Source organism: Carassius auratus, chromosome 15 (assembly GCF_003368295.1).
Source record: "Carassius auratus strain Wakin chromosome 15, ASM336829v1, whole genome shotgun sequence".
Lineage (NCBI taxonomy): Eukaryota > Metazoa > Chordata > Actinopteri > Cypriniformes > Cyprinidae > Carassius > Carassius auratus.
This window is the reverse complement of record NC_039257.1, coordinates 21170882-21184558: the sequence shown is the minus strand read 5'-3', so window position 1 is coordinate 21184558 and position 13677 is coordinate 21170882. Positions and strand designations below refer to the sequence as shown.

Here is a 13677-nt window from a genome sequence, read left to right as displayed (position 1 = left end):
TTCCTCCTAATATATATATATATATATATATATATATATATATATATATATATATATATATATATATATATATATATATATATATATTAATCAAAATCAATAAAATAATGAAAATTCTATAGTCATAGAAGATTAAATGATTAATGTAATTTTCCCAGAATTCAGAAGTTTATTTTATTTATCTAGGGTTTCTGTTGGATCTCATATGCATTGACTCCTAATTATGACAGAAATTTCAGAAATATTTGATAAATCCTGTTAGATTACCTCATGAATGCCTTTAGCAATAGCATCATACATGCCATACTCTCTTGTTTGATCCTATTATAGGACCAGCTTGGAATTATGATATAAATTCCATTAATAATCAGTAAGATCGTTTTAGATTTATTATTTGATTTATTACTATTATTTTATTTTATTAATTAATGATATTTTCATTTAATCCTGTTAGATCGAGTCCTTCTCATTTCGTTTAATCCAGTAGGATCATTGCTCGATCCCGTTAGGATTGGCTCACGATTACGAGAGAAATTCCATGAGCACTCCTGAGTCTCCCTCAGTCCTTTGAAAACCGTTCCTTGATTTCTTCCACGATGAAAACTTATCAACTCTAATGCTTATACAAAGAATCGATATAATCCGTAGGTAATATCATAGGGAATACAGAGGTTATTTACAGCGTCTTCCAAAGGCTGCCACTGCGTTATCAAGACACAGCGACAGATTCCAACAAGTCCTCATGCTTGGTCTGTCCTGAGTGTCTCATGTCCTCTGTCACGCGAGGATCCTCCGTGTTTGGATCACTTTTGCGCGCTCCCGCTGGGGGTCTCACCATGATGCACTGCCGGACCACCGGCTTGCCTTTGGCCGCTTTGGGACTGCAGTTGTCGCGCTCGTATTCCTCCTGGGCTTTCTGGATCTTGCGCTTTTTCATCTTGCTTTTGTGAAAGTGGAAGGTCGTGACGGACACGATTATTATCCCAACGATCATCGCGATGAGCACAAAAAGCACGACGGTGGAGGAGAACGCCTGGAACAGCTGCTCCACCCGGTCAAAGCAGGTGCCATTGCCGGCCAGAGCGGTTCCGTTTAAGGCACAGTGGGGAATGGAAAGCGCCCGTTTCTCCGAGGTCCTGGCACTCATTTAGTCCGGTTCAGGCAGTGTCTTTATTGCAGGAAAGAATCGAGGAGACTGAAAGCGAACGGAAATGTCCAGCCCTGCGAATTCGCGCGCTATATTGCATTCATTTCTCTGGAGAGAAATAAGTCCACCTAAAATAGATCCAATGAGGAATCCAGCGTTAGAAAGGAGCATGTGCGCAGAAAGATCAATTGCATTTCTAGTCACGTTAGAAATCGTCCTTTAAAACCCTTTCAAATCCGCACCCACACACACAAACACACACACACACACACACACACACACACAATCTGTTTAAGAACAAAAGCGATCTGCTTCGCGAGCCTCTGAAGGGCGCGCTCGATCGCCGGTCGCGAACTTTGCGGCGTTTATAGCGTTTCTCTCAGCCCGTGCTCCTTTCCCCCAAGCTAGTCTTTCACAATTACAAAAAGCATTTATTTGATTCTGCGTTGGTTTCTCAACTGCGGCATTCCTTCAGATCAGCCGGCAGCAGGGCTGCGCGTCAGTGACTGTCTGAGGATAATAACCCTTAAACAGTGATAACTAGAGATGACTAGCTTCATCAATCAAATGAGCATGCGAAGATCTACATTAAAACCGGTAGTTTACCTGCCTCTACTGTGGGATGTCGCTGCTCCGGAGGCGAAGACCGGTCGTGGTTGCAAATTGTGGAGGAAAAGGAGCGGGATCCAGCCAATCGCTGCAGCTCGCAATGACGTATCGCCTTGGATAAACCAAACGCTCCAGAAGCCTCATTCAGACACACAGTGTGTTTAGATGACTATACATGGGTTGTTGTTCAAATATATGGGGGTTAAACCAGGGTACGTGCAGTCAACCAGCGTCCCCTCTCTGTTATTTGACCGATTATTCACCCACATGTTTCATAACTTTACGCGTAAAGGAATGGCATGCGACAACTTTATATCATTAGGAATGAGGATAAAGAGTTAACCAGCTCTCAACGGTTACAGTGATAGTTTAGGCGATTAATAAATAAACTAGCCTATTGCTTTCGTGGGTCGCGCAATTGGTGCCACTAAATATGGACTGTATGGAGTCAATTTAAATCAAGACTTTTTTATGACGTATTGGTAATGAAAATCTATTAGGAAGTGATTAACACTGGCAGGACCAGTCTGAAACGTGTCCCGTGTTCAGGGTGAATGGGATGTATTTTTGGTTGTTGCACGCGTTTTTAGCAACATTTGTGTTTACTGAAATGTTTGAGCACAACACTGAGCGTAGCTGTAGGCCTAGTCTGTGTAACGCTGAATGTGTTTACTAGTGCTTGGTGTCAGTTCATTTTCGCGGATTTTACCACACAAAAACACAAGCAGCGTGTGATTGAGCTGGACTGCATTTCCAGCTGGGCTGCATGCGCGCCATCCATAGCTGACTTGAGGATGCCTTTTAAATTCCAATTCAATTACTGCAAACAGAATGTAGATTATAATTTGAATAAAAATTTAAGGAATGCAATGACTTCTGTAAATGCAATTTTGAATTTTTTTTTCTCTCTCACTATTTTAGGCTCAGAAACATGCCGTGATATCATTCACACAACATTAGATCAGTGATGCCACAAAAACAAAGGATAAATAATAATAACAATAAGGTGCACAAATCTGAAAAATGTTGCCGTTTTTTAATTTACCTGGGAAATGTATAGCCTATAGGACTACTATACCTATACCTATACTATACCTATAGGATACTACAGACTATGAATAAAATGTATTACCAGTTTAACATTTTAAAATGAAAATATTGACCATAACAAGTTATGAAGTGTTTTATATTTTATATTTGTGCTGTTTCATGAATTCTTTTGTATTTCTATTTTTCAATAATAAACTACTTGACGGAAACTTACCACATAAAAGGTGATAGCTAATATTATTATGTTTGTGTGTTTATTATTCAATATTTAATATTATCTGTTATTAAAAATGTTGATATCAACCTTTTTTTAAATAAAGATAAAAATAATGTGATGCGTATTGTGTATTGCTGTATGGCTTTCACGTTGTGGTGCGGGAGAGAAGCATGTAAATGAGGCAGGTAATGATACAAAGTCTTTAATAATCCACACAGGCGTAATCCATAAAGTGAAGGCAGAAACACACGTACACGTCGACGAGACCGGACAACCAAACACTGAACAGGATGCAAATTAAAAGGGGAAAATTAAGGATGGTAATTGACAAGACACACCTGAACATAATGACACAATTAACATGAAACAGAAACTAGATCACACAGAAAACATGATGAATTAAAGGGGGGGGGTGAAATGCTCGTTTTCACTCAATATCTTGTTAATCTTGAGTACCTATAGAGTAGTACTGCATCCTTCATAACTCCAAAAAGTATTTAGTTTTATTATACTCATAAGAGAAAGATAGTCTGTACCGATTTTTCCCGGAAAAACAGCTGTGACAGCTGTGAAGGCTGAAACTGAACGAGAGCAGCAGCAGCAACGACTCGCTCCGACACCCGATTCGAACGTTATCACTCGATTGAATGGGGCGTTATCAGCAGTTATCAGCCCATAGAAATGGGCCAGGAGGGGCCTCCTGTGCCTACTAGTAGGCTCAGAAGGCCGTGATCATCCATCCAAATGGTTGATCACCCACCTCTTGCAAATATACAAGAGAAGACTCCAGATCCAATCCCAGAATTCCTGCTCACCGGTAATCGGAAGTCTACTGGACGAATGCGGCAACGTTGCGATATTTCCTGCTTAATATTTTCAGGTAAGAGTATTAAAATTATAAAACTGAGCATTTAAACTGTAATGGAAAACAATACATACACTCGTACTGCGTGTCATGATTGTTGACATGAGATAACCGTATAGTGAAACGTTATCGCTAACGTTAGGCCATATTACGTTATTAGCCTGTCGTTACGTTAACGTTGCATGCTTTATGTGAGCATTAACGTTGCTGTATTTACTTCTGAAGCTAATGGGATAATTTAGTTTCTAGTTAAACGCAAAGTTAAACTGTAAACATTTAAAAACTTTTTACACTCTTACAGGCTTATTGCATATTGTGTATGCTCGATAACTCCTCACTGAAGCCAGATCATAGGACTAATGTAACCCATATCGACTTGAGAGAAATATTAAACACAAGACGTATTTTAAGGCTGTTTGGAAACCTTGGGATCTTGACTAGAATGTAAAATAAAGTTCTGTTGGTTTGAACAAAGCTTGGCTGGATTTGATCCTATATCAGGAAGCTTTGGATCTGTCTTTCTATCTATATACCTTCTCAAAAATATAAAGGGAATACTTAACAACACAATATAACCCACAAGTGTTCCCTTTATTTTTTTGAGCAGTTTATCTATATAGCTAGCTAGCTGTGTATCTATCTATTTATATAATCTATCTTTAGATATAGATCTAGCTCGATGTCTATTTATCTATCTATCTATCTATCTATCTTGCAATCTATATATCTAGTTATCTAGCTAGCTGGATCTATCTAACTATCGCACCAAATATCCCTCATCTGACTGCATCCCATTTTCACTCATGTGTTTCTGTCTTTAAGGCTGTGATAAGAAGTACGGTACGGGTTGCACTTTGCTTTATGTAATAATTGTCAAATATTTTGATTTCAGATATGGGAAAAGCACTTAAGATGAGCACACGTTTCAGGAACGTTAAAATTAAGTTGGTGAGGAGGTCTATGGTGGGCCCTGCAAGTTTTCTTACCTCAGTCAAGGTCTTCCCCAGCCCAGCTACAAACAGACCCACCCTTCAGACGCTTCTATTACATCTCAACCTGCTGAACCTGATGATGCGACACCGAGCTGTTCTGAGAGCGCATACAGTAAGGCAAAGAAGAGAGAGCTTCATGCCTGGGATGCAGTCAAGGATGAGATGCTTAAGGTGTCGTTTGAATGTTCAGCACAGATCACTACCCAGTGTGTTGTCTGCTGAGAACATGCTGATTATAGGTGCATTGAGTGCAGCTCCACTGCAGTGTTCTGTGAGGTTTGCCTGAAGAGGATTCACAGAAATTCACTGCATCTTCCTGAAAAGTGGAATCTAAGAACAGTAGCATACAGTCTTACATTGCTATTGCTATACTTGCACACAGACAGCAAACTCACAGTAATCTCAACAGATTCATTAGATACTTCAAATTGTTTTGGCACTATGCAGTATCAACTGTTAGTGTCACAAGTTTGTTGTTTTAAAAACATTAGAGCTATCCATCTTTCTTACAGAATGTTTACTATGAGCCATCGTCCCTGGGATTATTCCTATATTTACCTGAAGCCCATGGCACCCATGCTGTGAACACAAAGGACATGAAGATCATTGTCAGCACAGGTTTGTCATTTTACCTGATACAAAATCTTAATGTATTTAATTTTATTGACAGGTTAAGGAATTAAATCATATTACATGTGGAGTAATGATTTCCTTTAAGGAATTAATCAAATTTGTGATGCAATAAAAAAAAAAAAGTCATGATAGTTATAGTTTATATACTATCATGATAGGTAAAAATGTATAGCCTGAATCCACTGTAAGTCGCTTTGGATAAAAGCGTCTGCTAAATGCATACATTTAATTTAATTTATACTGATATGGTAGTCTCTATAGTACTACTAGGTTATGTTTTTATGTTATTTTGCTCTTTATATTTGGCAGGACGGCTCTGCACCGTTACAGTCACCATGTGTGCGTGTGAACCAGAAACCTGTACTCTGCTAAGATATGGGCTCTGATTAGACAGCCTTCTCCATCCCTCTGCTAGAGCTTTCTGTTTCTCTGTCACTGGAGTGTCAGGTTTCTGTTGAGGGTTTTTCGCAACACCCCATATCCCATTTTAGGCATCACCACTTCCGACAAAGAAGTTTGGTTGATATTTGCCCACAATTAAATGATGGCACCATATGCCCAGCATGTCCAAAGGTTGGTTATAATTCCAGCGTGGTTCTTGTTTGATTAAATTAATGGTATAGAAATAAAATCTGAATTAATATCAAACTTAAAAGTTAATTTGTGTATGTAGTATTGTAATAGAATAGTAATAGTATAAATGTATAAACCTGTGCGGGTACAAAACCAGTGTTACTGTAAGTGTTTGTTTTCCAGGCGGATGGAGATATGATTGTCACATTGGATGCCAACTTTGGCCTTGTGAGGAATCAAAGCTCTGGGACAAGTGCAGTTGATCCATTACACGGAACCCACGTGTTTGTTGATGAAAAGGATGTAGAGGAATACCTGCTATCACATCTTGACAGCTCAAAGCCTCGAGGTTAATCATTGTTGCAGAATTTCATTCGAGTCCATGAAATATTAATTAAACTTGTGAAAAAAGATCACTATTCCCCTCATAAATCTATGTTTTCCTTAAATCTTTAGGACTGCAGTAAGCTGCTCTCATTCAAGGTATTATAATATTATATAATATAATTACTTTACTGCGTTACTTGTGCAGACATGTTGTTTTACTAGGTCTGATCTATTTTAAAGCTTAGGCACTGTATTTAAGCATACATATACACCACTAGTCTGTCTGTATGAGTACAAAATTAAAAAATAAACTGTCTATAATTGTTACTGTACAAGCACAGTAAAATATTTATATAAAAAATATTGCACTACTGTTATTTTGCATAGAATACATTGTTCAACAATATTTTTGCACACTCATTCAACTGTATTTATTACCACTGTTCTCACGTTCCTGCTCTTCATAATGTTTATATAATCCTTCATTGCTCTGTTCATAATGTACATACAATCCCTACATTGCATTCATATTTATATTCTGTATATACTCTGATCAATATTGTATATAGCAACTCCACTGTACATTCTGTATATCATAGCTTTACTTACTCTGCACTTTTATGTATATAAAACACTATATTCTTGCACTTCTGGTTAGATGCTAACTGCATTTCATTAGCTCTGTACTTGTACTCTGCATAATGACAATAAAGTTGAATCTAATCTAATCTAAAAAAAAAAAATGTGTTTACCATAATGTAATATGTTATTTACTGTAATGTACAAATGTGTGGGAGATGTTTTGTTTTTTGTGAGCTCACCATCAAAATCCCCTTCGACTGAGTTGAAATGAAAATAAATTATTGGATCTTGAATCCTCTGAAGCAACTATGAGTTTGTAAAAACATAAAATAAAAGGGAACATAGAGGTGTATTGACTCTACGAGTTACAGCCATGTTTTCAGCCATGGTGCTCTGCACTTATTCACAGCACATTTAAAGTCAATTAAAAGTAATTTACTAAATAACATACAATAAATTTACAGTCAAAATCCGTATGTGACAGTGTGCCACATTCAGTAGGTTCCTACATAACTGTTATTGGCTTGAAATTCTCCAGATCCAAGCCTATGTAATTTAACACATTTTTTCTCTTCTTCCCATTGGCTGTTTTCGTTTTATTTTCACTTTCTTCTTTCATTGAATGTATATTACATTTAGTTTGTTCGTTGTTTGTTGCCATGGTTGTTACGTTGCTATCGCTGAAACCACGTGGCTTGCATAACGTACTTCCGTCCAAAAGTATTTTATTCACAAGACACTTTTTTTAAAATGATGAATTCAACATTTGTCCACGAAAAAACAACAACAAACAGATAACTCAACAATAAGATATGTTAATATAACTTTTGCACATTTCTCCTTCGATTCAGAGAAATACATTTTTGGTAGCAGAAGGTTACGGAAGTGCATTGTGTTGTGGGCGGGGTTTGCGCGTTCTACATTTCGGCTAAAAAGTCTTAAATAAACAAATATATTTAGATTTTCTTAACGTAAATCATCTAAATGCAGCGTAATTAATAGATTGGGTGTACTAGATATTTGATATATTCAGTAGATATATCTTTTTACAACCCTAATTTCCAACCCTAATTCGCAAACCAGATACTACAACTGCAGTGCTTGATTTGTATCAAGCTGCACTGAGTAGCTATAGGGAATTGTAGTTTTAAAAAAAAATCGTGTATTTCTTAGAATTGGATATTGCAAATAGTGAGTTGAGAGTACAGTGTGGAGTTTAGGCGGATTGTAAACATATCTATGTAAACAGATTTTAAATGTCTAAATTTTAAATGGGTTCAAATGACTTTTAACCCGATTTGACAATATCCAGAGCTGTTGACTATATTTACATCATAAATGAGGACAAGAGCTCTCTATAACAGTTAGTCCCATGTGTGTAGCCCTTTTTATTGCTTTATTATAAGCCTTCAAATATGCACCAAGGTGATGTTTCAAAGGTCAGTATTTCAAAACAGGAGCCATGTAGAATCTTCATACTTACATATGTTACTCTCTGGGTCAAGACCTTTCTAACAATGTATATGGTTTAGCTCTACGACAAAGTTTTAATTTTCTCATTTCACATGCACAAGCCATCTCGGGTGTAGTTTCAGAGAGCTATTTGAAGGCTCAATAGCCATAGCCTATATAAAAAGAAGCTATTTGCTTGTTTGTTTGTTTCTGACTTTGTAAACAGATTTATGAACCCACAACATGACAAATACCCTGTCCGCACACACACACACACACACAGAGAGACTCATTTTGCATTTCTGTTTGGTTCCCATGTGGCAAATCTAATTATGGGATGGTTCACCCAAAAATGAAAATTCTGTCATCATTTACTCACCCTCATGTCATTCCAAACCTGTATGAGTTGCTTTCTTATGTTGAACATAAAAAAAGATCATTTGAAGAATGCTGGTAATGGCTGGTAAAAGTTAAAGTTTTTACAAGGTTTCTGAGCAGAAGATCATTAAATGTTTTCTCTGTCCATGTTACCAAAACTCATGTGTCATTTAAAAAGCATGTTTGAAAGCATGTCAATTAATTTCTTTGCATTCATCTAGATGCAATGTAATTAATACTTTGGCTATACTAGATATTTTATTTGTTCAGTAAATATATAATTTTACAACCCTAATTTGCAAACCAGATAAACTAATCAGATTTAAAATGTATAATTAATTATATATATATATATATATATATATATATATATATATATATATATATATATATATATATATATATATATATATATATATAAAATTGAACGACAGCACTTTGAATTAAATGTAGTCTACCCATGGCAGACAACTGCAAACAAAAGTGGAACACAACAGTCCTCCCTCACATAAACTGACAATAAACTTTATCTGAATCCAAGGAGAAACAATTGATATCCTTAACACAGATAAAATGATACCCTTCACATTTTCTCTTAAATGTTTATCATTAAAATAAAAGCGTAACAGTAATTGTGAAGAAAATACTTCAGAGTGGAAGTAAGCAATGCCATAGAAACCATTTAAATTTAAAATAAATAAATTGTAGTGTTCAGCTGTATACCAAAGTTTCTACAAGTACCAGTAACCATCTTTTCAATATATTTTTTTGCCAAGCATCTCCTACTGACAGCAAAACTGTGAAAAATATAAAGTTATGTGAAGCATCTAATCATAACATGAAATCATACTCTGACCCACTGTTGTGAATATTAAGGTGAGGTCCTTGCTAAAACCCAGCCCTACTGAACCAATGATGAAACAGGTATATATATATATATATATATAAAAACATGTAGACTCAATTCAGTACAATATAACTTTATTGGTCCCCACATAAGTCCTGTATAAAGGAGAACACATTGATGGTGCCAACAAACAACAATAATAAATAAAAATGGGGTGAATGAAAATAACAAAAAGATCACAATTTTCTTCTTTCGTGTGAAGTGTGGTCATTACAATAAATTTGCAGCATATGTATGTATTGTGTGTGTGTGTTTGTATGGATGGGTTGGGGGCCGTCAACACAGTAAAAACAACTCAAACAAGTAACAAGATACATATTCAGGGTGTTTGCATGGTGTCTTGACCCTGGCAGTGAACGCACATGTTCTTTTTAAAGCCACATGCTGTGTGTGACCATGATTGGCACACTGTGCACTGAGACCATGAATGCCACTTCTTTCTTGCATTCTTCTTCTTATCATAAAAATGGACGCAGCAGACACAGCACAAATTGCCTCCATCTACCAAAGAAAAAACACAAATATTTTGAAAGTCAAGCCAGTTAGTTTAAATCATACTCATCACTATATTTAAAGCAACATCTCAAAGGCAGCTTGTTCATTTTTAACTGTTGCCAAAGGAATATGTGGGTATTGCACATCAATTCATTTCAGATCTTTAGGAAAACTCTGGGTTTTTCGTTTCAGAAATGGATGTAAATCAAACCTGAAACAGAACCTTCTTCAATGTGAGAATATTTGATGTTGATAGCCTTGTAAACAAAAATCAGCTGGAATATTTTTTTGTAACGAACTCATTTGAAATTATGATAAAAACTAGAGATAAACAATCCAGTTGTCTAACACAATGTTCTGCACACACCACAATTGCTGTTGATCATCCTTCCATCTAATACTTTAAGAATACCACTAATGCTTAGCAAATGAATCCTGTTTCCAAACATCTAACTTCAGCTTCTTAAGGTGCATTTTAATTCGGGCATCCCTCACCTCAGGGTTTAGGTCCTGCGCCTGCCCATATGCCCTCAGTGCTGCTGCCTCTTGAATGTATTTCTGCTTTGCATCTTCCCCCAATGTGGCGCACCTGCCCTTAATATCATTCATTGTGCCTGAGGAAAAAATAGATGCACAGAAAACTTAACGCATTAGTCAGCATCTCCTTTTAAAGTAAATTCATACAACGACAATCAGTACTTGGGTTGTGAAAACCATTTATCTGTAACAACTCTGTAAAAACAAGATAACGTGTAAAGTAGATGACCTGATGATTCTTTTCAATACACTCAGCATTCTTAAACTGATGAATGCAATTTGTGTGAGTGAAGTACTTCCCAAATACTATCATGAAAATCTGTTTCATGACGCTTCATGTATATATATATAGATAGATAGATAGATAGATCAATTATATAAATATATACACAGCTAGCAAGCTTTAGAGAGAGTGAGAGAGAAAGAGAGAGACAGACAGATAGACACAGACAGCTATATATATATATATATATATATATATATATATATATATATATAGATAGATAGATAGATAGATAGATAGATAGATAGATTATATAAATATATACACAGCTAGCTAGCTAGTATAGAGAGAAAGAGAGAGACAGACAGACAGACAGACAGACAGACAGACAGATAGATAGAACGATAGATAGATAGATAGATAGATAGATAGATAGATAGATAGATAGATAGATAGATAGATAGATAGATAGATAGATAGATAGATAGATAGATCCAAACCCACAGAACTTTATTTTACATTCTAGTCAAGATCCCAAGGTTTCCAAACAGCCGTAAAATACGTCTTGTGTTTAATATTTCTCTCAAGTCGATATGGGTTATATTAGTCCTATGATCTGGCTTCAGTGAGGAGTTATCGAGCATACACAATAGCCTGTAAGAGTGTAAAAAGTCATTTTGACAGTTTAACTAGAAACTAAATTCCCCCATTAGCTTCAGACGTAAATACACACTCATATTAGCAACGTTAATGCTCACATAAAGCATCCAACGTTAACATAACAACACGTTAATAACGTAATATGATCTAGCGATAACGTTTGCAGACACATCGCAATACGGTTATCTCATGTCAACAATCATGACACGCAATACGAGTGTATGTATTGTTTTCCATTACAGTTTAAATGCTCAGTTTTATAATTTTAATAGTCTTACCTGAAAATATTAAGCAGGAAATATCGCAACGTTGCCGCATTCGTCCAGTAGACTTCCGATTACCGGGGAGCAGGAATTCTGGGATTGGATCTGGAGCCCTCTCTTGTATATTTGTGGGTGATCAACCATTTGGATGGATGATCACGGCCTTCTGAGCCTACTAGTAGGCACAGGAGGCCCCTCCTGGCCCATTTCTATGGGCTGATAACTGCTGATAACGCCCCATTCAATCGAGTGATAACGTTCGAATCGGGCTCCGAGCGGGGCTCGAACCCGGGTCTCTGATGGGAGGCGGACGCACTAACAAGGAGGCAGAGATATTTGAAGCAGTTTTACTCACCGCCTGTGGTTCCGACACACAATCGTGACCCTTTTTCGTTAGGATTGCATCATCCTTAAGAAATAAAGGATACGCAAATCCGTCGTCAAACTGGGCTTTGTTTGTAAAACAAGCATTTTAGAAATGCAGGGAACAAACACAAACACTTGCACAACTCCTTTGATGCTCTGTAAAAATAAACTCCATCCACTGGTCCCTTAATGCTGTTTTTTCTTTGGTAATCTGTGCAGGGTTGTCTTGCCTGGCAACCAAAAACACACTCCTTTTGTGACATTTCGTGACGCTCTCGCTCTGATCAGTGATTGTCTGCGCTCAGCCTCTCATTGCTCTGCTATACAACACGCGCTCTTCCGGCAGACGTGCCCTCAGGACCCATATAAGGAAATTCCGCTCCATCTAACGTCACACAGAGCCATACTCGAAAAAAAACTTTCCGAAACTTGTGACAAACCGGAAGGAGTATTTTTGGAACAGAAATACGCCTTCAAACGTACAACTTAATTTTTGAAACTTTGTCCATGTTTAGCATGGGAATCCAACTCTTTAACTGTGTAAAAAACTCAGTATGCATGAAATAGCATTTCACCCCCCCCTTTAAAATACAACATAATGAGTCCAGGGGCGTGACATTACTCCCCCCTCCTAGAAGGTGCGACCTCGCACCGTAGAACAACAGAGGGGGGTGAACTAGGTTGGAACCAAGAAGGTGGTTCCGGTGGAGGACAGACCCCCAGGAGGGGGCCAGCAGACAGAGACCACAGAGGGAGGAGACAGGAGGAACCCGGAGCAGGAGGAGCCAGGCGGGACCCAGGCCACAGCCATGATGGCGGCCCACGGTGGAGCCAACAGAGGGAGGAGTCATGTTGGAGGAAGGGCCAATGACTCCAGAGGGCTGACTTATGGCAGCGGAGCAGGTGGAAGAGGAGCCCAAGACAGAGAGCTGATTAGCCAGGGTGACACCAAGGATCCAGAGGCCAAGACGGAGCAGATGGCACCGGTGACCAAGGCGGGGATCCAGAAGGCCATGGTGAAGCAGGAGCGACCGAGGACTGAGGTGGAGCCGGAGGACAAGAGGAGCCTGACAGAGCCTGAGGGATGGAGGGACAAGGTGGAGCCAGAGGACTGGAGTCCTGGGGCAGTAGATGGTCGATGACAGACCAAGGCGGAGCCAGAGGGACGAGGGAGCCCAGCAGAGCTGGTGGATTGCTGGTCCACAGTGGAGAAGAGGGAGCTTGGAGCCATGGTCCGGGACTCAGAGGCTGGAGGCGAAGATAAGGGATACTCCAGCCATGATGCCAATGGAGAGTGGCAGACCCATGGCGAATGCACAGATGGTGGGCTGAGGACAAGCAGAGGGGATGCCAGATGACAGTGGTGGAGGAGGATCAGTGGTGTTGATACAGGATCAACAA

General features: G+C 38.2%; 1 protein-coding gene and 2 long non-coding RNA genes across 5 annotated transcripts; 1 reads left to right on the top strand and 2 right to left on the bottom strand.

Moving 5' to 3' along the window:
• Positions 1–129: 129 nt before the first annotated feature.
• LOC113115364 (uncharacterized protein C11orf87 homolog) lies at positions 130–2165 on the bottom strand. Its single transcript, XM_026282893.1, has 2 exons — positions 1754–2165; positions 130–1275 (listed from the first exon to the last, which is right to left on the bottom strand). Exon 2 carries the CDS (start codon positions 1145–1147, stop codon positions 710–712), a length of 438 nt encoding a protein of 145 aa, XP_026138678.1. The 5' UTR covers positions 1148–1275; positions 1754–2165; the 3' UTR covers positions 130–709.
• A 1529-nt stretch (positions 2166–3694) lies between these two features.
• On the top strand, positions 3695–6827 carry LOC113115363 (uncharacterized). 3 transcript variants are annotated; one of them, XR_003293877.1, is made up of 5 exons: positions 3695–3903; positions 4781–5051; positions 5393–5498; positions 5823–6086; positions 6270–6827. It is a non-coding gene; the product is annotated as an uncharacterized LOC113115363 (long non-coding RNA). The 3 variants fall into 3 exon arrangements; XR_003293876.1 differs by having other exon boundaries at positions 4781–5276; XR_003293875.1 differs by having other exon boundaries at positions 4781–5498.
• Positions 6828–9789: 2962 nt separating this feature from the next.
• LOC113115584 (uncharacterized) lies at positions 9790–11989 on the bottom strand. Its single transcript, XR_003293915.1, has 3 exons — positions 11926–11989; positions 10723–10841; positions 9790–10233 (listed from the first exon to the last, which is right to left on the bottom strand). It is a non-coding gene; the product is annotated as an uncharacterized LOC113115584 (long non-coding RNA).
• Between the last annotated feature and the right edge of the window lie 1688 nt (positions 11990–13677).

Bases quoted from the DNA above. Each gene is read 5' to 3' on its own strand.
- LOC113115364 (XM_026282893.1), bottom strand. From the start codon at position 1,147: ATGAGTGCCAGGACCTCGGAGAAACGGGCGCTTTCCATTCCCCACTGT.